General features: G+C 40.5%; 1 protein-coding gene and 1 pseudogene across 1 annotated transcript in view; both read right to left on the bottom strand.

Moving 5' to 3' along the window:
- FAM98B (family with sequence similarity 98 member B) overlaps nt 1–8733 on the bottom strand; it is a 34158-nt gene extending 25425 nt beyond the window's left edge. The window contains exons 1-2 of the mRNA XM_034993764.1: nt 8384–8733; nt 991–1136 (exon numbers count right to left, since the gene is read on the bottom strand). Of these exons, the coding sequence (XP_034849655.1) occupies nt 991–1136; nt 8384–8454 (217 nt within the window). The 5' untranslated portion in view covers nt 8455–8733. The remainder of the gene's footprint in view (nt 1–990; nt 1137–8383) is intronic.
- Nucleotides 2942–4101, bottom strand: LOC118003039 (annotated as a pseudogene).
- Nucleotides 8734–25125: the final 16392 nt, after the last annotated feature.

Here is a 25125-nt window from a genome sequence, read left to right as displayed (position 1 = left end):
TGATTTCAATTTTACATTCAATTATAAATTTTCAATTTGCCTTAAATCCTTACATGTGTGACCCCAACGCTTAGGTAAAGGTAATCAAACAACTTCTACAGAAATAAAGTAACACTTAAATTTAAGAAGTATCTAATCATGGGATAAGTATTTTTATATTTCAATCCCTGATGAGTATTTTCCAATGGACTTTCCACAAAAGCAGATAAACTGGAAATATTTTATGTTGGTAACTGAAATATTAAAAGCATTACTATGGCTATAATTATTAATTGGCTTCAGAACAAATGATCTATTTCTATTGTATTTCTACAGATTCAGATAATAAATGCAATCATCTAATTAAGCTTCATTGCTTTTCTTTCATGATCTAATTATGTAGGAATTTGTGCCACATGTTTTAAATTCAGCTAATTTTACTTTGCTTCAAGGGAATTCTATATCCTATCAAATGTTCAATCATAAAAAAATTTTTCATTTTAGTTCTCTGAAATTCTACCACTTGAAGGCCCACAAGGACTCCAGTTACCAAGACAGGAATGAATTAAATAAATATTTCTGAGGTAGCACAGGAGTTGTTTTTTTTTATGGTATTCCCATGTGAATCCATGTCCTAAGTTACAGGCTTGCTAATACAACTTAAATTACTTCAAAAAAACAAAAACAAAACATTAATTTAAAATAAGCAGTATTCAAAAATTAAACTATTTAAATAATCAAATTCAGACTCTACTTTTTCTAAAGAATAATACTAAGGTTAAGACTATGCAGTTATTGTTTAGACTCATATAAATTTAAGAATCAATTTTGAATATAAAATTTAATCTAAAGATATTTAATATCACATACTGTAGTTCTTCATAACATTAATTATTTTGCTTTGTAGACACAATGTAGGCAAAACTATAAATCATAACCTATCATTTCACTTTACTATTACACAAAAGTAAATAAAACATAAGAAAAATAAAACACAATAAAATAAAATACCAGCTGAAGTGATACTTTCTTCCAAGTCGCACAATGATTTTATCTGAGAGCCTAACCAAACACAGAGCTCTGAAAATTCAGGTGAAGACAGTCCACCCTCTGCTGCCTTGGTAAGTGCTTGCTCTTCTAACAGCGGTCCCTTATACCTAGAAAGGAAGACACAAAGGGTTTAAAAAAAAAAAAAAAAAGATAGTACTCTATATCAAGGCCTGCTGCCTATTTTTGTAAATAAAGTTTTAGTGGAACACAGCCAATAAATATATCCATTCACAGACTGTGTCTGGCTGCTTCCACACTGCAATTGCAGAGTTGATAATATGGTCAGCAAAGCCTATAATTTTTATTATTGGGTCTGTTACAGACATAGTTTGCCAATTTCTGCCCTATTTAATTGACATTTGGCTTTTTTCCTTTATCATTTCTTAGTAAAATTATCAACCAATTTTAAGATAAGTATTACAACTATCACAAAGTCAAATAGAGCAGAGTCTAATAACGATATACTAGTAACAAAAATGAAGAAGAATTTTAGCGAAAAAAGAATAGATGCAAATTTTAAATTAAAAAATTAAAGCTGCGGGACGCCTGGGTGGCTCAGTCAGTTAAGCGTCTGCCTTTGGCTCAGGTCATGATCCCAGAGTCCTGGGATCAAGTACCACATTAGGCTCCTTGCTCAGCGGGGAGTCTGCTTCTCCCTCTGCCTGCTCTCTCTCTCTCTCTGACAAATAAATAAGTCTTAAAAAAAAAAAATTCCCTTCCATGTGATGAAACTACCTACTCAATATACTGATAAACATTTGTTTCATTTTGCTTTCAACTTTTAGCAATTTGTCTCCTTGTTTTGACTTCATTTAATTTTGCTTTATAATTATGTAAAACATTTACATTGTTTCAAAGTATAATTTACAAAACAAGGTACATTCAAACAAATTTAGCTTGCAATCTTAATCTTGTTCCCTCTACTCCATTCCCCCCGCCCCCAGAGGTAACCATGTTTATTAGTTTGGGGTTGTCATTCCATGTTTTTAAATATAAACATATATATACTTCTTTTTTAGGTAAAGGTAGTCTACTATACACTGTTCTATTCCTTGCTTTAAACAATACACACACACATGCACATACACATTTACATATAAAGCAGACCCTTGAACAACACAGGGGTTAGGGGTGTCAATCCCCATGTAGTTGCCAATCTGCATAGAACTTTTGACTCCTGAAAACCTTACCTACTGATAGCTTACTGCTGACTGGAAGCTTTACTGATTATATAAACAGCCAATTAACACTACTTTGTATATGTATTATATACTGTATTCTTACAGTAACTAAAGAAAATCATAAAGAGTTTTACAATACTGTACATATGTTTAATGAAAAAAGTCCACGTACAAATGGACCCACATGGTTCAAACCCATGTTGTTTAAGGGTCAACTGTACTGGAGAGCAGCAGAGACACTACTCAATTATTTTACAGGTTACAGTACTCCACTGTCTGGAGTACTATGCCCCTAGTGAAGGATATTTGGGTTATTTGCAGTGTTTTGCTCTTATAAAAAAAACTTGGCAACTTTCTGCCAGTTTATACCTGGGATAGATTTCTAGACGTGAGACTCTTGGGTCAAAGGGTAAATGGGTATGTAACTTTGCTAGATACTATTAAATATTCCTCTACAGTGGTTGTACCGTCAAGGTGTAAGAGTACCCATTCCCTCATAACTCACTAAAGTTGTCAAACATTTAGATTTTTGACCATCTGGTATCTCAGTATAGTTTTAATTTACATTTCTCTTAAGAGCAAGGCTGTACATCTTTTCATATGTTTAAAGGCCACTTGCATTTCTTTTTCTCTGAATTCTCTGGTCATAGCTCATGAAGGGTGAGTATTTTCAAATCCCCATTTTGCAGTAAGAAATTAAGGCTTAATGAGGTTAAGATACCTGCCTTAAGTAGTAGGCTAGGCACAGTAACAGGCATGCAGATACAGATAGATATCGGTAATTGTATTTATTTATAATTCATTTAGTCTTCACAGCAATGCTTTGAGGTCGGCATGATCTTAATTCTGTAGGATCAGAAAATAATAACTAGGTGATGACACTAGGATTTAAATCCAGAGTTGAACTCACACAATCCATATGAACTCAAACTTGTCTATCCTAATAAGGAAAATTAAGCAAATAACCTGGCCAGTTGACACAGCCAGGCAAAGGGAGAGCTGGGATTATACCACTATCTCTGCTCCTATAAAGAAATAATCAAACTCTTGAATAAAATTAATTCATATCATTGGTGATATTATTATTTTTTTTCTGTTCAGGAAGCATTTTATTGTTGCTCCAAGTTTAGGAATTTTCACTGGCAGAAAATCAACACTTTCAGCAAACCTCCCGCATGGCCCTGCTCAGCTTCTGAATCTTGGTTTTCACAGACATATCCCAGCATCTCTCTCTCCAATACGGACAATCATTCCACCCATGATTGACAGATCAGGCTTAACTTCCAATTTCAAGACTTGGCCTTTACTTAGGAAGCTCTTTAGGACCGTCTTTAATTCAGTAAGAATGGCTTCATCTAAAGGAGATCCAGGGGTCACTGTGCACGGTACTTCTCCACGGTGGATGCTCATCATGGTTGAAAAGGCAGAAATGACTCCAGGGGTACTGTCCAAGCGACCATTCTCAGCAAGCAAACTGATCAGGTTGGATGTGAGAAGAGAGAACATCTCTTTCCGCTCATGTCATTTAGGCTTTTTACTTTCACGGAACGCTTCATATAGGGATTCATAATGGAAGCGGCCATTTTGGGTTCCTTCAAGACTTGTACTACTCTCAACAATTCTTTCTCTACCTGTTCCAGTTTATTCTGTTTAGATGCAGCAGAATAAAGAGCAGTGGCACAGCGACCTTCGATACCATATACCTGAACAGGTGGCCGCACAAGTTTGGAAAACGGCCTGACCACAGTCATACTGAAGCATCGCACCTGCCGGGACAGCCCAGACACTGCTGGGACAGCCATCTTCTCCATCTGGGATGGCTGTAGGTCAAACCCAAGTTAGAGGGGTGATAAGTTATTTTTAGCTGAAATGCCGATTATAAAATTCAATAAAATTTTTCAAATCACCAAAAATACTGAATTTAGAAGGGGGAAAAAAACACCCACAAATCTTAATGCCTCAGCTCACCAAATCAGGTAAAAATAAAAAGAAAAAATGCACTGAACTTCCAATAACAATCATAATTATAATGGCAACTAACACCAAAAACTGCTCTTACACTAGGCCAGTGCTTTGTGCTTTGTGTATTACCTCACTTAACTGCCACAATATCCTATAAGATAGGGATTATTATAATGTTTAGTTCATTCTAGGTATTTTTATTTAATTAGGAAAGTGCTACTCTTATTCCAAACACTGGGGACACCTCCCCTAGGCCGGCTCCCCCAGGGCCACCTATATGGGAACCACAGTTGCGGGTCTGACACTGCTTCAAGCTCTGGGTGATGCAAATCTTCAATCCATTACGGCCACCGGCAAACCCCCACAAAGACACAGATGGTGCCTAATTTACTTTCTCTTTTCCGTTTCCATCAGGCAATATATAAAATATGAGACCCTTTCCTTCCCCCTGTCATTTATATACCCTACTGGCTTGCCTCTGATCCAGCTCTCCACTTCCTGACCCAAACTTCCACTATGTTTCACCTATAAACAACAACTGTCCTAGACTGATAATCAGAAAGATTATCCCTACCACCGCTAGCTTTGGTGATTTTACTCTCTGAAGTTCTTCAGGGACAGATGGTAGGGTTTTTGCCCTCCTTGCTTCCCAAAACAGCATCCATATCACTGGTCCCCCACCATCTTATAAATACCTCCCTCTCTCTTTAGGCTCAGGCCAGTCAGATTTGCCACTCTCCCTCTTGTGGTTTTCACCTATTAATTGCTTGGACACTCCCCAAAATGCCCTGTGCTCAGTTTCCCTCTCCATTCCTCTTTCTGCTATTTTCCTGTATGCATACCTATGCAATACCCTGAGCTCTCAATTCCTGAAATTCCCCTGCTCAGACCTTTGCCACGACATGTCAGTGAGGCACCCCTTAGACCTTGCCATCACCAGAACTATTCTACCTCCAAAATCACTAAATCAAACATGTCACTCCCTGACCACAACCTACTACCTATCCTTTCAGCTTGCTCTTTTGACCACTCACTTTCAACTATCCTTGGATCTCATCTCTACCTCATTCCATTGGTCACTCCATATTCTCTGTATTTTCTACCTCCTTGCGGTCTTCATTTTCTTCCCTTTCCAATTTAGATTCCAAGGTGTATCATTTCATTTTGGTGCTCAATTAATACCTACTGAAGAAAGGAATCCTTGATATCATCATCCCCTTCAGCTGTAATATCCAATCACTAAGTTCTACAGTGTGCACTTTATTCCATACCCACTTCCACCAAGCAGTCATCACTTCTTGCCCTGACTAGTAAATTCTCCAAACCATCTCCACCTTACTGAAGTAACTTCTCAAACTAGACATCTGATCTCTCCCTTTTTTATTTAAAATCCTTCAATCATGTCCCATCGCTGTTATGACAAAGAACAAAATCCACAACGCAGCCTAAAAAGTGCTGCATGCCTTGGGCCTCCCCTCCAATCAAATCTTCCACTATCTTGGCCATTGCTCTCTGCTCTCCAGGCACATGGGCCTCCTTCCAGTTATTCTAATACAGCAAGTTCCTTTCCACTTCAAGAACTTTCATATTTTGTTCTCACTTTAAGGACACCCTTGTCCTCCTTTCCTGTGAACCTCACCTAGTTTACTCCTATCCACCTGTCCTGTCCTTACATGGGTCCTCCTGTCATGTCATGTCACCCTGCTCTTTTCCTTTAAAGAGCTTTTCACGGTTTATCATGTTTGTGTGATCACGTCTGTTTCTCCACTGGACTAGAAGCTCCACGGGGACAGGGATCAATTCCATTTTGCTCACAAATGACCTCCGAACAGTTTTCAACATACAGTTGTGCTCAATAAATAAGTGAAATAAACTTCCTTCCATAATGCTGATTCTCAACTAGGCTGTGAAGCTTTTTAAAAAATATGCATGTCATACTGCACCCCTGAAGATCATGATCCAGTCAATATGGTACAGAACAGACTGGAACATTTTATTTCACAAGCTCCATACATGATTCTGATGCACAACCAGGGCTGAGATCCACTCTACAAAATCATAGATGGTCAGAACTAAAAAACGACTTCTGAAATCATGTCCTCCAGCCTCCTTCTTTCAGACAAGGAAACAAAGTCACTCCCACCCAGTTTTCATGTATATCACTGAACTCTTCTTTCACACAGATTTTCCCTTTTAATTCCTCCCTTTAATTTCCAATTTTACCTTACAAACTAAAGTACTTTCACTAATATCCTAAATGTTTCAGTCACAACAGAAAATGCATTATTCACAAACTAAATGGATATTTTAGAACAGTGTTCAATTACAACACATATTGTAAGTAAATACTACTTTCCACATTTCATTATCATTGTAAGAAAAACCAAACTTCAAAATTTTGTCCTCAGTTATTCTACGAAAAATCAATTCTAAAGTATATAAATTGTTTTACTTTCCATACTGAATAATCTGAAACTAATTTTCCTTGGTAAAAATCAAGACTATAGCAAAGTTCATTTTTCAAAATGCCTATAAAAGAAACAAATTCGGGGCACCTGGGTGGCACAGTTGGTTAAGCATCTGACTCTTGGTTTTGGCTCAGGTCCTGATCTCAAGGTCATGAGATTGAGCCCCTCATGAGGGTCTGTGCTCAGGGTGTTGTAGGCTTAAGTTTCTCTCTTCCTCTCCCTCTGCTTCTCCACCCAGCCCCTCTAAAATAAATAAATAAATCTTAAAAAAACAAAGAAACAAATTCAAGGAATGAAGGAAGAGAAAAAAGCACTGACTTTCTCTTTTTCACAGACTATTTACAGAATCATACTATTTTTATCTGAAGGACCTGGGATCTCAAACTATTTGGGGTCTACACACTTCTAGTATTTTAACTTGTTTTGCTTACCTCCTTAACCAAGTTAGGTGAAAATTTCCAAGAGATTTCACAGAATAAAAATGCCCCTTAAATAATCACTGGCTCAGTTCTTTCATTTGACAAACATTTATCCTGGATCCATCTACTAAGTGCAAGGCTTTGTTACATCGCAAAGTAGGTATTACTGGGGTCCAAAAGAAGCAACTGATAGAAGAGCCAAGTGCAGTTTTAGAAAAAAATAAAGTGGGGTGGGGGTTTCAAGCTATCCCATTCAAGCACAGCCTATCCCATTCAAGAAACTCCAGCCTGTGGCAAGGCAAACAATTGTGCAGATGGCTCCAATCTTTTTGATCCTAAACTATCTGTCCCTATGTCTATCTCTATGCACTCTCTTCTTTGAACGTCTCTTCATTTACCCATTCATTCAACCACTATTTATTCTGCCAGACCCCAGTGTAGCATGTTGCTGGGAACAAGACAGGTAAGGCACCTGATTTCCTGGAGCTGGGGGGTGGGGGAGGGGGGAGAGTGTCAGAGAGGCTAAATAAATACACAGAACCAGACAGTTCGGGATGTCAATAGCTGTGAGTAAAAACAGGCTTAGGCTGAGGGAGACTACTCTGCATGAACTGATCCCCGTGCTTCGAAGTATTAACATCATTCCAGGAGTTCTCACAGCACTTAGCATTCTGAATTGTAAATTCCGGTAGACTCTTTGTAGCCCCCAACAACAACGTGAGCTACTAGTAATCTGAAAACTGTCTTCTTCCTCCGCCTAGCACATAAATACGTATCAATTAATGCATATTAACCCCACGACAATATGTGGTTAACAAACGGATGAAAGGTTGAATGAATGGACCCACACTTAACTTGGTCACTTTTCTCGGGCCAAGAGAGCAGGAGATTCGCTCCCGAGCCCTAATTAAGCCACAGGTTGTACATGGCAGGAGACAACAGTCCCCAGCCGCAGTCGGGGTTCCAGCACCCCCCAGCCCCGGGCGCGACAACTACGTCAACACAAATAGCACGCGCGGGGCAGGGACGTGCTCCTCGGGAGGGCTGGTGCTAGCCCGGCTGCGGCTCCTGGCTACGGAGTTCCGAGGCCAGGAGTTTGGAAGAGGGGGCCACGCGCCCCAGCTCTCCGGCCTGCTCCACCCCCCAAACGGATTTCTCTCCCGCCTCCCTCTTAACTCCGTCGGCGCCGGCGGGAGCGCGGTGGCGAAGGAGGCCTCCACCGAGACGCCGGAACCCAGCGGAGGCCCACGGGGAGGAGACCGCAGCAGCCAAACGGAGCGAGAGCTTACGTTTTCAGGGGAAGGGCGTCCCCGGGAATACTCACCCCAGCGCCTCCAGGGTGTCCAGCACGTCCCCCTCCATCGTAGGCTCGGGACCCGACTCCGGCCCTCTCATGGTCCTTCGGCCCGAAGCTGTTCAGCGCTCTAAGAAGCCCGCCGGAAACCTGCGTCACGGCGCCAAGGTTCCGGGCGGAGTCTCAGCCGGGACAGCCTCGGAGCGCCTCTGCCCCGGGGCGTGAGCGTTCCGGCCCGAGGCGATCGCCTCGCAGTGACGAAAACGGCTTTACGTAACGAAGAGAAGTTTTTAAGGTAACGGTAAATTACAGTAATAAAAAAGGTTTCTTTGTGCTGGGTCTTTTCTGTGTGTTGAAACCAATCTTAGCAAACACCGTGATTCTACCCACGTTGTTCTCAACCTATCAGGCTCCGGACCTCTGTTTTAATAACAAAAGTCCCGAAATGAAATCATTATCTTGGGCTAAAACTGGTACACAATACTATATATCTAGACATATTTTTAAATCAGTATGCGCGGCAATGCTCCTACTTAAAAGAGGAAGAAAGGGAAAGTAAGGGAGGACAGTATTGTGACACCGTGAACCGCACATCAACAAAGTGATGGGGTGCTGGCACCTATCTGCGGAATCCTCTTAAACACACATACAGGCTGTGTTGTATTGCTGACGTAACACAGGCGAGTTGCCTAAGAAACAAAAATACCACAGGCAGAGTAGGGTAGTTAATGTGATTTTCCAAAATTGTGACTAACTCTCCATAAAGTTCCAAACAAGCAAAACAATATTCCTTGTGTGTACTATTGACAGAGAATTCAGACTCTATCTAAACCATGCAAAAAATATTTTAGGGTTCATATGTGAAAGAGAGTCAGGATATAGGGTAAAATCATTATTAACAGTTTTATCACTGGGCCCCTGGGTGGCTCAGTCGGTGAAGGGTGGGACTCTTGATTTGGGCTCAGGTCATGATCGCAGGGTCCTGAGATCCCGACCCATGTAGGGCTCTGTGCTGGGCGTGGAGCCTGCTTAAGATTCTCTCTTTACCTGTCTCTCTGCCCCTCTTCCCCCTTCTCCCCTTCTCTAAAAAACAAAACAAAACAAAAACCAGTTGTATCACCTACATGAATATCCAGTGGGACTTTGGAGAGTTGTACTGTCCCCTCCCTTGCAGAATATAGCACCCCTTGCCCCAGTTCACTAAAAGTAATGCCCTCATCTCTCTGTTACTACATATAAAAAGCTTACCCATAAAATTATAAAACTGAGGGATGTTTACCCATAAATTTGAATCCATTTCAATAATGACGACTCTACCATATATCCCAGGCTTAAATATAGAATTATTTGCAGTTTAATGTATCTGAATTCATCCCTAAACCAAAGAGAGAATGTGTGTTCTCTCTGAATGGTTGTTGCCTCCTTCAAACAGTTGCAGTCATAGTACTATTCTTAGTAATCTTGGCAAAAAAGTCTCTACAAACATCAAATAGAAATGAGGTAACTGTTCTTTATTAATGTTGATCTTGAGTGTTCTGCGATTTTTTTTTTAAAGATTTTATTTATTTGAGAGAGAGCACATGAGAGGGGGGAGGGTCAGAGGGAGAAGCAGACCCCCCGCTGAGCAGGGAGCCCAATGCGGGACTCGATCCAGGGACTCCAGGATCATGACCTGAGCTGAAGGCAGTCGCCCAACCAACTGAGCCACCCAGGCACCCCTGCGATTTTTTTCTTAAAACAACAAAACTGAGGCACAAAAAAGGAAAGATTAAAAATACAAGAAAAAAAGCATGACAGATACATGGGAAAGATAAAAGGGCAGATGCTAGAAGAGATTCTAGACTCAGAAGAGATAGCATTAAATGTAAATATTAGAAATTTTAAAAAGACAGAAAATTAATTATCTAAGTGTGAATCTAGAGTAGCTGAAAAACAAAGCAAATTAAATCCCAGAAAACAAATAGAAATAATAAAGGGACATCAATAACAGACATCACTGAAATGGGAGAAAATAGAGAAAATTAAGTGAAATTTGCATCTTTTTTGCAAAAACTAATATCAACAAATCTTTAGTCAAGTTGATCAAGAAAACAAAAGATGATGGGGCGCCTGGGTGGCTCAGTTGGTTGGGCGACTGCCTTCGGCTCAGGTCATGATCCTGGAGTCCCGGGATCAAGTCCCGCATCGGGCTCCCTGCTCAGCAGGGAGTCTGCTTCTCCCTCTGAAATCTTTAAAAAAAAAAAAAAGAAAACAAAAGATGATGACCTAAATAATCAATATCCAAAATGAAAGAGGGGACATTGTTACTGTTCATGAGACATTAGACCGTTAATAAGAGGATGTTAGGAATAACTTTATGCAACAAATTTGAAAATTTAGATGAAACTGACAAATTCCTTGAGAGACAATTTAACAGAAATAATATAAGGAAAAATGTAAATAAGAATAATTTCATATCTATTAAAGAAATCAAGTTACTAATTAAAATTCACCCATGAAGAACACTTCAAGCCTGGATTGCTTTCCTGATGAATATCTCCAAACATTTAAGAAAGAAAGAAGAGCCATCTTATACAAACTTTTCCAGAAACTAGAAGAACATTTTGCAATGTTTTTTTATGAGGACAAAATTACTTTAATACAGACATCATAGGGACCTTACTAAAAAGAAAATCTGGGGGCGACTGGGTGGCTCAGTCGGTTAAGCAACCAACCCTTGATTTCTGCTCAGGTCATGATCTCAAGGTCATGAGATAGAGCCTGCATCAGATTCTCTTTCTCTTCCCCCCAGGCCCGTGTGCTACCTTGCGCTCTCTCATGCTCTCTCTCAAGTAAATAAATCTTAAAAAAAAAAAAAAATCTGTAGACCAATTGCTCTTATGAACAGAGAGCTGCACTTAGTCAAGTATGCTAAAGTCACTATCATAGTTCAGATCTCTACAATACCAGTGGGATAGCCAAATCTTGACCTGTACCTCATGCTACACACAAAAATTAATTCCAGATGGACCACAAGTATAAAATAAACGATTATACAAAGTTTCTAGAAAATAACATATCTTCATGGACTTGTGATAGGCAAAGATTTCTTAAGCCTATTGATTAGAGCTTTTGTATCTGTCTTAGGAAATTTTTGCCTAATTCTACAGGACATGAAGATACTTTATATTACATGGACCACTTGGTCTTTATTAAAATTAAGTTCATAAAAATTATAAAATTGAGAAGATAAGCTACACAAGTGAGGGAAAATATCTAAAATACAGACATCTGACAGAGTTTGATATTCAGATCATGTAAAGAAATTCTTCAAATCACTTAAGAAAAACTCAGACAACTCAAAGGGGGACAAGTGGTCCAAAGACTTGAAAAGGTACTTCACAAAAGGGGGTGTTCAAATGGTCAGTAACTATATGCAATAGTGCTCAACCTCACTGCCAGTAAATAATGCAAATTAAAACAATACTGTCTACATACATAGAGATCTCTATGTACCATCTCTAAATACACAGAAAATGGTTAGAATTACACACACACACACACAAATAACTGATGATATCTAGTGTCAGCAAGAATATAAAAACTAGAACCCTCATACAATGGGAATGTAAACTTTGGTGGTGGGGTGGTCGGTGAATTAAACAGTATTTGTTTTGTTTTGTTTTAAAGATTTTATTTATTTATTTGACAGAGAGCACAAACAGGGGAAGGAGCAGAGGGAGAGGGAGAAGAAGGCTCTCCGCAGAGCAGGGAGCCTGACGTGGGGCTCGATCCCAGGACCCTCGGATCATGACCTGAGCCTAAGACAGGTGCTTAAAGGACTGAGCTACCCAGGCGCCCCTAAACAGTACTGTTAAAGCTAAATCTATACAGTCCTTGTGGCCCAGCACCAACAGCCATGTACATGAATGTTCAGAACAGCATTATTCATAGCAGCCAAAGACTGGAAACAATCCAAGTGTCTATTTATAGAACGGAGAAATAAATTAAGATATAATCATACAATGAAATGTTATATGCAATGGAAATGGGTAAACAGTTGCCACATTAACATCAATGAATCTTACAAACACAACATTGAGCATAATGTAGGCATAAAAGAGTTCTTTCTACTACATGAATGGAAAGCAGACAAATGACAGAAGTCAAAATAACGATTTTCTTTGGAAAGGGATAATGACTGGCAGAGGTACAAGGGAGGGGCTTCTCTGGTGTTGGTAATATTCTGTATCTTGAACAGGCGTTTAATTTACAGAAATTCATTGAGCCATACACGTATGAATCCTTTACTTGTCTCTTTGTATGTTTAACCTTAACTTTGAAGTTACTTTAAAAATAAAGCTGTACACTTACAAATGGTTAAAATGACAAATTTCATGTTATATATATTTTACCATAATGAAAAAATAATGTAAAGTGCTTGAAACAGTGTCCAGTATACAGTAAGCTCTTCATAAATGGTATCAATGATCTTAGCCTGGGTTTCTTAGAAAGTAGAGCTTGAGGCAAAAAGTTTAGGTGCTAAGACATTATCAGTAAATTCAATCCTAGGAAGCAAGACCAATGGAAGAAGGGAGTGGGACAGAAAAGGACAGCAAATATATGAAGTGCACTACCAAGTTGACCACAGCTTGGAACAATTGGCTTGCTATCTGCACTGATGTCTTATGAAGTGAACATATTTCTCAGACATCTCTCTGGGTGAGGAGGAAGACTTTAACAGCTAGCTCCTGTCTCCATCTGTCAAATTCGCTCCATGTGGAGGATGACTCCCTCACACCTCCAGGTTACTTGTACTTGTTACACCTCAGCAGCTACATGCAGTGCCCAGGGCAGGAAATGCCAGGCATGCAGCATGGGCATAACTCTGGAATATACCCACAAGTGCAGCCATGACAATGAGGCCTGCAGTCTGGAGGAACAAGGAAAGTGGCAGCAACAGTACAAGCTATCGTAGGGGCCACTCTGGCCAGAACCCAACGCATGTGCATGAGCTCTGGATGCAGCATGAACTAAAGCCTGTTAGTTCGGCCCTTGCTTCACTCAGAGCCAGCTTGCACCCTCTTATATCTGGGGCTAAATCCCTCCCTTCTTCCCTGACAGGAGAGATACAAGATAACTGTCAAGGTAGTAGACACTGTAACCTCCTCAAAAGACTTTGGAATGGTTAGCAAACCAAGCCAGAGTCCTTGATGGTACAGCTGGTCCAAGCTATAATGGAGGCCCATCATCTTCCTCCTCCACACCTGTGTTTCCCACACTCTTGGTGGCATTTCAGTTCATATAGGTTGACAGCCCTGTTTGCTGGAATTAACATTTGCAGTCGTAAAAAGGACAAGAGCAACAAGAGACGGTCCAGTAAAGATCCGGTGTTTCAGATAAATTCCTGCCTCCATTGTGGAACAGCGACCTGAGATGCTCATGGTAAATACCTGTCAGTAGAGTAACTATTCTTTTTTTTTTTTTTTTGAGTAAAGCGATAGAAGTTTATTAAGTGAAGATACAGAAAAAGCTCTCAGGAGTGAGGGGTCCCGACAGGGTTGCGACAGAGTTGCCAATGAGGGCCTTTAGGGTTGGTCTTTTATAGAAAGCTAACCAGCTAACTAGGAAACTTAAATCCTTTTAACATCTCTATTGATAACACCTTCAATGGCTTACTTCCTTTATAGAGGTGGTTCTTCTTTGTTGGTCACAGGTGATTATCATAAAGACACTCACCCCATACAACCCCATACAACCCACCCCACAGGCCTAGGGCAGGGTGGTCCGATTTGTCCCCTATCTCTGGTTTCCCCACACCTCCACATTTTGGGGATTTCTGTGAACCTGATCGCTTAGCCCCCTATCTCTCCCTACCTAGCCCCGCCTGTCCCTTACTCATTCCTCCCCCTGGAATAGTAACCCTAACTGCCGTTAGGGAATGGGACAATGACCGCTCCAGCTGCTTCCTGCTGAAATGTGGTGGCGGACTGTGTGGCAGTTAGAATCTACCCAGGGGTCAGTCCAGGGACTTGTGGTATGGCTCCATGGGGTCATGGTGGGCAACAAACATACATGCATCAGCAGATGCAAAAGGATGAACATGAAAGGGGAACCCTCCTACACTGTTGGTGGGAATGAAAGCTGGTACAGCCACTCTGGAAAACAGTATGGAGGTTCCTCAAAAAGTTGAAAATAGAGCTACCCTATGACCCAGCAGTTGCACTACTGGGTATTTATCCCAAAGATATAGATGTAGTGATCCAAAGGGGCACCTGCACCCCAAAGTTTATAGCAGCAATGTCCACAATAGCCAAACTATGGAAAGAGCCCAGATGTCCACTGACAGATAAAGATGTGGTATGTATACACAATGGAATATTACGCAGCCATCAAAAAACGAAATCTAGACATGGATGGAACTAGAGGGTATTATGCTAAGCAAAATAAGTCAGAGAAAGACAATTATCATACGATCTCACTGATATGTGGAATTTAAGAAACAAGGCAGGGGGATCATAGGGGAAAAGAGGAAAAAAATGAAACAAGATGAAACCAGAGGGAGACAAACCATAAGAGACTCTTAATCTCAGGAAACAAACTGAGGGCTGCTGGAGGGGAGGGGGCTGGGAGGATGGGGTGGCCCGGTGATGGACACTGGGGAGGGTATGTGTTGTGGTAAGTGCTGTGTATTGTGTAAGACCGATGCATCACAGACCTGTACCCCTGAAACAAACACACTATATGTTAACAATAAAAAACAAAGAACTATAAAGGAAAATTTCAATAAAGTTTCATTTGACAACAACAAAAAAGGATTAGGCCCCAAATTATCATCACATCCCTTAGATAAGATCCTCAATTACCAATTTTGTCAAACAGATCAGTGGATATCTTGATCTTATTTAATTGATCACAAATGTCACCTATTAATTGGGACACTTTGTAGGAGTTAACTGTAATGTTAAAACAACACATGTGAGGAAAGTTTTCATACCCCAAATGGTGTAGCAACAGTAGACATTCAATAGTGGTTCTCATCCTTCTCTGAATTTATTTAATTCTTGGCTGAGTGCATTTAGTGCCTGGGAAGTATCATTTAGAGTCCTGCTGAGCAAGCACACTGTTTTGCTTATTTTATATTGCAGTCCTAACTTAAGTCCTGGAAGTCCCATAGTGAGCTTTGAGGCTCTTTTTGTCAGGAGGGCTGTTGTATGCTTGGTTAAAGACTTTGTTTGCAATTGTTTGTTAGTAGAGGTGGCTTCTAGGATAAAAGACTATGAGGAATAGAACCATCAAGAAGCCCTTTTTGTTTGAGGTCCAGCCTTAACAATATCCTAATTACATGGAATTACTGGCAAATGCGAGAAGACTTGTCTCAGGAGATAAGGGCATCCCCAAGTGCGTCATCTGATCTAATCATAAAGAATGCGGGGCCATCCATTATCTCCATGGGGTACCCTCTGGCTTTTGAAGAGCGATTTTGTCATCCCAGCCACATAGAATTGGTCAAGGTGATAGCTGAGTTATACAATTGTTGGGGAATCTACCCCATTTTCCAGTTGTTCAAGTAATCATATGCCTCCGGTGTCCCGTTATCCCCACAGAATGACAAGCAAGGAGATTGTCTATACATGAGCTATTGTGGTAATTTCTCTGAAGTTTACCTCAAGGGGTCTAGCTTAGGCAAACAACGTTCAAAGACAATCAGAACTAAAATTTAGCATCCACAAAGGTGTGTTATTGAAACATTTTTTCTATGATAACCCTCATTTCCATAGATAGCCAAATAAGACTAATTTGTTTGAAAAACAAGTCCAGTTTTAACAAATGTCATAATTATTTACATAAGCTCAGTAAGAATGATTAATCATATAGATCTTTTAGAATCTGCTTTGCTGGAACTTTTTATAAGGAATCTCTAGGTCGAACTTTTAGTAGCCTCTCAGAGCCAGAAGCCAAGCCAAGTACTTGCCATCAGACGTGCCTGCAATACTTGTAGATTTGGGCAGATTTCTCTTCACAAGGTCCCCAAAGTATCCTGAGGTTCCTGCACCTGCCAGGAAGTGACATTCTTTACTCACCTGGTGAGGCTGCTTTGAACTCTGTAAGCAAGGTATCAGGCCAACAATTCCAAGGGGCTTTATGGCTCCAAGTTTCATAAAGTCAACCTTAGTTCCTGAAAGCTGTTTGGTCATATCTGAGTCTATACATGTCTCTCTCAAATATGACATTCCAGTCAAAGCCTTGGTAAAATAACCAGTGGTTCCAATGGTGTCCTGTTACAAGGAGAACAGATTCTTACTGAACTTATGCAAATGACTATGATTGCCATGGAAAAAAACTTACTGAGACCTTTTCAATTTTAGAGGGTTCAGGTAGAGAGAAAAGTTAAATGCTTTAATTTGTTTACAAATGAATACTTTATCATAACTTTTGTAAGTCATAGATATCTTAAGAGAAAGTTTCCTTAATCTGGAAGAGCAAACATTAGAGAACCAGTGTTTCAACCAAGAGTTACAAAAAACTATAATTATTTTTTTTCCCCAATTCACTTAGTCCCATGTTACTATTCTTGTTTAAAATGCAACTTCAGTTAGTTTTGGAAGTTTTTACCCATTTTAGTTTTGATCTTAAAGATAATGAATACCTGTATTTGTCCTAAAAGTCCTTTTTATGAAGCTCCTTGAAGATGAAACTCATTTTGCAAGAGAATAACAATTATAAATGACAAAAACTCAGAAATGGACATTATTAATGATCTGATGGGAGAGTTCATTAGGATGTAATTGACAAAGAAACTCAGTTATTTCTGTGTCACATAACACATCAATAGCCAGAATATCAAGTGATGATGACCTTATACCAGAACTAACATACCAAACAAGCAAGCCTAATTAGTCAAGGAGACTTTGTTCACGATTTAAATCTTGGGGAATATTGTTAAAACCTTAGAAAGTTTTATTAAAGCGCATGCCTAAATAGAATTAGGGATCGTCAAAGACCTGATAAAGGCAAAACATAGAAACTGGTTTTTCTGGGCAGGCAAAGAGAAAATAGCTATTTACATTTTATCAAGAGCACTAACAATTCAAGAAAACTTTGTCTTTTTAACACAGAGATAGAAGACTTTCAATCTTATAACCAATGTACTTTTAAAATGCCTTTATTTTAATATTAGTCTGTCCTAACTACCCCTAAAATTCCTTTCCAAAGATTTCCTTTCACAAACCTTCTACAACTTTCTTTTACATTCAGATTTTGTCCCAAGCCATTTCTCTGCAAATAACCAGTCTCGTTTAGGACAAAATTGCTTTCTTTTACCTTCAACAAAAATGTTTTCCCATTCCTTATATCTTTCTCACACATCTCCTACTTTTCTCCTACAGAGTTGCCGAATTTTGCACTCTTAAAAATCTTAGTCTCCAGTGAAGACTGAGTAGTAACCAGTTGTAAACTGTCACACCAGAACTCTTTAGATGGCAAATTTATGAACTGGTTAAGCACAAAGCATGTTTACCAGCAGATTTAAATATCCTTAGTTTCTTTGCAATAAGTAGTCAAAAGCACAAACTTACGTCCAGTAATCAATGATTTAGCAACTTATCTTATTTAGAAAAGACCTAGGGGCACCTGGGTGGCTCAGGCGTTAAGCATCTTCGGCTCAGGTCATGGTCCCGGGGTCCTGGGATCGAGCCCCACACCGGGCTCCCTGCTTGGGAGGAGGCCTGCGTCTCCCTTTCCTACCCCCCACTGCTTGTGTTCCCTCTCTCGCTGTGTCTCTCTCTGTCAAATAAATAAATAAAATCTTTTAAAAAAAACAAAAACAAAACCTAAATGTCCAATGAATTTAATCCTAAAGACTTTGAAAGCTATTTTAACAATTTCATATGAAAACTTTGATGGGACAATTAACCATCATTTTAGTCATCTTTTTGCTAACAAATTGCAACAGAGATAACACGAGCTTATTTGACCTTCAGCAAACCTTGGCAGATGAAAGTTTCACATTTCTATCTATTGTCTATCTTAAATAGACAACAAACTTAACTTAGTTTAAATATCAAGTTATGTTCCACCTGGGTCCACTTTTAAAAAAGTCAATCAGTTTGTTCCCCAGTGTCAATTTTTACCTTAGACACTGGTGGGGAAATCTGAATTTAGCAGTGTATGTAGGCCATACCCAAGGTACAGAAACAGGAGGGGGTGGGGACAGACAGAAGAAGCAAACTGTTGCCAGAAGACAGAGGAAAAGGGTTCCTAGTTCTAAAGCTCATCCACTTGGACAGATGAGTAAACACCATGTTTTTCCACCAACAAGTGGGATTAGGCAGTCCATGTCAGGCCGGAGAAGACAGGAAACTTCCCCGAAACAAAGGGAGTTTCAGCAGCTGCTTGGGAATATTCCTCAAAGTTCCCGTCGTGAAGCAGATTAAGCAATTAACCACAGTTGGCTCCAATTATAGCCATTATTCTGAGAGATGAGTGAGGGAGAAGCCCCCACATCTATTAGGAGGAACAGTGCGAGAGAGTCAGCATCCCCTTTGCTAGGGAGGGCCTATATTTCCTCCAGCAACCTGGGTTTATTTGGAGGACGCCTATTTAGACAATTATCCAATATGTCAGGAGGGAGTTTACTAGTCAACGTGTTTGGGTAAATGCATTCTGCAAGAGGCCTTTATGTCGGGGTCCTGATTTAGAGCCCTGAAAGCCTGGATGGATCTAGGGTACCTCAGTCTATCCGCCCTGTTTTCTGCAGGAGAGACCTGATCCCACTGTGGCCATGCAGTGAATGTTACAGGAGCTCAATCCTTTCCTAAATTTGCAATTGTTTCCAGTGGGTTAAAAGGCACCCCAAGGGAGAGTCCTTGGAAATGGAAGAGACCATTCCTTGTTGCGAAGGCCACACCTTATTTTACCTTGCCTTGAAGAACCTGCCGTGTTTAACCCAAGGAAAACACTAGAAAGTTTTACAAGGGGAAATTACCCAATTTTGCAGTACCCAATCCAGAGGAGTCCCCGCAGAGAATGGTTTGTTTCCCATCTCTCCATCCTGGTAGGAGTTACCCTGTACCTGTTATAGAGAGGTGACTATGAAAGTGTCCCTACATATCAGCTCTCCCCTGTGAATCAAGGTGGCCCATGGTTTCCTACCCAAGGTGAAAGAGTGGCCTAACATATTGGGTTGAGGAGGGCTCAGGCCGGCAGGAGTAGCCACTCTTATCCATCCGTCACCTGATCCTCCTTTTCTCCTCTGGATTCCCCTCTCCCGCCCCCCCAAAATCTGGCCCAATCATAAAGGCTTAGCGAGGTTACCAGCTTAAACTTTGATTCAATTATGTTCCCTCACCTTACCCCTGGGTGCTTTTTCTGTCCCTATACAAGCATTTCTGTCCATTTGCAAGCATGGCCCTGTTGAAGGGTACAGACCTCGAGATTTAGCATCATCATAATTTCATATTTCTGTTGTTGGAACAAGAAAGCCTTGATTATATGACCCATTGAAGTCCCAGCCACTAATGCAACCAATCAAGGAAGTGGCTGGAGGTTTGTAATTCCCTCCTTAATGCCCAACATATTCCAAGGGTAGTAAATGCCCAGGAAATAATCAGCGCCCCCCCAACTTTACATATAAAGAGATACTCTAATCCTGCTTGCCGATAACTTGGGTTTTGATCCCTGGCCCTGATTAAACCTAAATTGTACCTAACAGAAAAACATAAGTTTTTGCAGGCAGCAAAAATGAGGAAAAGATTCTCCTCCTGACCTAAGTTCTCATGAAAGACATCTTTAAATGAAAAAACCTTGTATCTACATAAGCAACAATCTTCCTGAAATGAATTCCTAATTAAACGGGCATAGTGACCATCGGAGTCTGGAAGGGCCCTACTATAGGCAAAGTCCCTGAGGTGCAAGAAAGCCATGTAAGAAAAGCCAATGAACAGAAAGCAGAACTTCCTCTTTTGAGGAAGGGGGATTGACCAAACCTTTGTCTAGAATCCTGTCACCTGAGACTTAAGACCGGCGGCCATGCTATTCACCTTTAACCGGTGCCCGGTTTTGCTGTTTATGAGAAGAGATCATCTCAGGGAGAGACATCTCCCAGGAAAGAAAAGAAAAGAGTCCCCTTTTATTCACCCTTCGGTGGAAGTGATCCTGGCTTTCGGCACCAAAATGAAGTGGGCGAGCTCGGTTCTAGTCAAAGAATGAATCTCGCGGACAACAGAGAGTAAAGCGATAGAAGTTTATTAAGTGAAGATACAGAAAAAGCTCTCAAGAGTGAGAGGGGTCCTTACAGGGTTGCCCCCCTCAGTCAACAGCCTCCTACCCTAGGAGCCAGGGTCTCTAAGAGCCTACAGTTGAGGAAACGCTAAGCACAAATTCCATAAGTATGTCTTTGGGAATGATGGTCAGGGAGCCAATCCTACTTTCTCCCCTTCATACCTGAGCCTATGTACTCTAGCTAATGGGTACACCACTACAGATCAGCTGTTGGTTCAACCTCATATACCTTTTACCGGAAATAAGCACCTCAGCCTGCAGTATGTTGAGCCTAAGCTCATGAGTATTCAATAGACCATTTTGCCATTCTCTCAGGACAGCTGCCTCTCATACAATATAGGTAGTAGCACCTCGAAGCACTTCAGTGTCTCACCAGTTGTCTCACCATCTTTGCCATAAAACATGCCCCTTATCAAGGCGATCTTATCATTGGTGAGACATTCTGTGAACCCTCAATTGGTGGTGCAAGCAGAGAAATTGTGGGCAAAAAAGGCAAACCCCAAAACAGAATCACAACCCTCTCCAAAATAGAAGGTAACCAACCTTCCACCAGGTGGCTGGCTATTATCCCTAAGGAAAAAGCCCTAGTCAGGTCTCTGCGGCTGGCATGTTCACCTTCAGTAGTGCCATAATGCACTGCCATCTATGTGACCTCCTTTCCTGCCCCACATCCCTCTTCCATCATCCTTGCTTCCCTAGACGTACCAGTAAAATGTTAGGACTTAAGCTTTCACCTCAAACTGTTTTTTTAAGGAATCCAAGCTCAGACAATTAATACCATTAAATGTTTACTATGTACCTGACACTGTTTAAAACACTTTACCTGATTCACTCATTTTTTAAAGATTGTATTTATTTGTTTGGGGGAGAGAGAGAGAGAGAGAGCAGGGTGAGGGGTAGAGGGAGAAGCAAACTCCCGCCTGAGCAGGGAGCATGACGGGGGGGCTCGATCCTGGAACTCCGGGGTCATGACCTGAGCCGAAGACAGATGCTTAACCGACTGAGCCAGCCAGGTGCCCTGTGATTTACTCATTTTTAAAGTAAACTTCTTAAAAGAAATTGAAAGCAAAACATATATATGAATGAGTATGGAATTCATCAGACTTAATGAAAGGAAACTCAGGTTTTTGGGTGAAACAAGCAGCTAATGTTCCAGAGAGAAATCCAAGAAGGCACAAAAAATCTGTGAAAAACATACATGACCTAATACACCATGCCAGATCTGGCGCTTGCCTCTCCAAACTCATCTCCACATCATTCACTACACCAGTCTCTGATCGCTTTCTCTGTTGAGAACCGTGTCCTCATTCCTAGAGAGTGTTCAGTAACAATTTGTGGAACGAATGGAATGGAATACAATAGAACCATAGTATCCAGAGATACACTGTTCTGGATTCTGTGAATATTCTAAAATTTCTGGCCTTAGATTACCTATTATCAGAAGGTATTAACTTCTGTGGCAATTTCTAGATTTCATTCGGATGAATTTTACTGCAAAGACATCAGCAGTACCCTAGGACATGATTAGGCAGCTGCTGATGGGTTTGATTAGAGAGAAGAAAGGATAGTCCCTGCACTCAGGACAGATTATATAATGTTCCAGTCCTGGTGCAAAATGAAAAAGCTAAAAAACTATTAAGGATTTCAAGACAGCAGCAGCAGAGCATTAAACCAAGCATGGAGCTCTGCTAAGAGCAGATTCAGTGCAACTGCACAGGTCACATGCCCATTAAGTTGGCCCTCCTTGTAACCATCAAAAGGCCAACAGGCATGTATGAATTCCAACACTGAACCACTGAAGGCTCTACAGAAAGAACTGGCCTTTTTTGCACCAACCAGGGAACCTCTTTGACTGATCTTAATACAGACTGATATATTCAGAAAAATGGTCTGTGTTCAAACTTATCTTCTGGACTAAGGAAACTACCTCTACCTTACTAGTTGCCAAGAATGGGTGGGCTCTTCTCGACTGTATGTACAGAGAATCCAAAGAGAGTTTCTACTGAGCATCATACAAACTAGAGAAAAAAACATTAGCCATAAACTTCTCTTGATGCCAGCTCTGTGGGCTCCTCAACAACAGAAACAAGACTCTAAGAAGGTAGAAATAGGAGACTGTACCCTTGACCAATATCTAGTTACCATGCAAAGGATTTGGAGTGGATTTGAAGTATACCCACACAAAGAGGTCTACACAAGGGCTCTAGGAATCTCTTGAGGGATATTTACAAGTAATGTAATATATAAAATTTATTTGGACACTTGCTATCCTTGAAATTAGGTAAGGGGGGAACACATTTGGAGAACACATTGGCATTTGAAATAAGATCTTGAATTTGCATAATAGAACCTAGGATTTGAGATGGATGCCTGACTTGAACTAACCAGATGTCTGGAGGTGGGAAGTTCTGTTTGTTCCATGACATCACCTGTGATTATTCTCTAGTGCAACTCAAACCAGATCTTCAACGTGGCACCTGGAACTTGGTACAACCAATGGCTTTGCAAGTGGATGGAGCAGGTACCTCCTTGCACCTAGGACTAAATATTCTGTTTGAAATGATAATATCTTCATTTGTAGTAGGAGGTTCTTTACCCAAGCTGGGAAGAGGTATTATTGTGAACCCCAGAGAAAAAAAAGGATGGTTCCCAGTTAATGCAATATTATGTATGGTACAGGTTTCCAGTTATGGAATGAATAAGTTATGGCAATAAAAGTTACAGCATAGGGAATATAGTCGATGATTCACTAGTAGTGTTGTATGGTGAGAAATGGTAGCTACACTTGTGGTAGTCAAGGCATAACATACAGAGATGATAAATCACTATGTTGTACACTTGAAACTAACATAACATTGTGTGTCAACCATACTCAAAAACATTTTTTAATATGATGTGTGATAGTCAGGATAAACTAATTGCTGTAATAACCTCAAAATCTCAGTGAATTAAGATAAGTTTATGTTTACTTCATGTCATAGTCCAGTGAAGTGTTTGGTGGGAGGGTATGGCATATTACATTTCCAAGGATGGTCATGACAATGTCACCAATAAATACCATACTCTCTTTGGCAAAGAAACTTTGCCACTCCCCCATCAAGAGGTAGAGTTTACTTCTCCACTGAATCAAGGCAGGCCTAGTGGCATCTTTAATCAATAAAATATGGTGGAGAGGTGTGTGGGTGGTTCAGTCAGTTAAGCTTCTGCCTTCTGTTCAGGTCATGATCCTGGGGTCCCGGAATTGAGCCCGGCAAGTTCAGCAAGGAGTCTGCTTCTCCCTCTTCCCTTCACCGTGCTCATGCTCTCTCTCTCTCAAATAATAAAATCTTAAAAAATATATATGGTGGAAATGATGCTGTGCCACTCCAGTTAAAGTCCTTAACTTGTCAGCTACTTAGAACGTATACTTCCAAGATGCTTCCTCTTGGAACCCAGGCACCAAACTGAGAGAATCTTGAACCACATAAAGAGCCACATGTAGGCACTCCAGTCGATAGCCCCAGCTGCGTACCAAGCAGATAGCCGGCATCCATGTGAGTGGACCTTCCTGGTCACCCATCTCAGTTGATCCATTGGATGACTGCAATCTCAGCCAAGAATTGCCTGCAATTCAATGAAAGATCTCAAGTGGAGACCACCAGGTGAGCCCAGCCAACTGACAGAATCATAACAAATAATAATACACTCTTGTTAAAGCCAGTATGTTTTGAGGTGGTTTACTACACAGTAATAGACAACCAAAACAATGATTTTCTATATAGTAATTCAGGGACCTAGGATCCTTCTTGCTACTCTTCTATTTTGACACATAGCAACCAAAGTCAGCATAGAAAGGAAAACGAGAGAACGGCAGATTATACAAAGAGTTTCATGGTAAAGCCTAGAAGAAAACACATCGCTATCTGCTCACATTGTACAGATTAAAACTCAGTCACAGTCACATTACCCCAACCTCTCTGCAGGGAAGCTAGAAAATATAGTCTTCCTATGTGCCTAGAAGAAAAAAATAAATAGTTGGTAAAGCCACTGCATTTTTTCTACCACAATACTCTTTCAAAAGACTTATCTCCCCAGTTAGAAACAGCTAGCAGAAAGTATCTGACTGAATCCCTTTGATCCCACTTGCTGGTTAGACATAACTTTCTCATTACTGGCTCTTTCTTGCAAGTTTTATTTTTTTCTAGCACTGTGGACTGTAATATTGGCCTGTGCTATTGTATCAGCCTCCATATCTCAGAATTCTGTTGTTTAGAAACATTCTAAGTTACAACTAAATAAAAATAAAAACAAATCAGCCACAAAAACTCAACTCAGATTAGCTTAAGTAATAATGGTTTGGGTACCTGAAAAGTCTAAGTCTAGGCCGTACATGTAGATTAGTCAGGGCTCCAGCTCTAATTATCCATTTCTCTATGAATTCCTGTGCTTTGGCCCCATGGCTGGCTTCACTCTCAGGATGACTCCCTTTATGGTCAGTAGGAACCAAGGCCATATGCTTCTTCATTTATATT

The sequence above is a fragment of the Mirounga leonina genome, unplaced genomic scaffold (assembly GCF_011800145.1).
Source record: "Mirounga leonina isolate KUSES-001 unplaced genomic scaffold, KU_Mleo_1.0 Mir_91, whole genome shotgun sequence".
In the NCBI taxonomy this organism is placed as follows: Eukaryota; Metazoa; Chordata; class Mammalia; order Carnivora; family Phocidae; genus Mirounga; species Mirounga leonina.
This window is presented reverse-complemented; position numbering and strand designations above follow the sequence as displayed.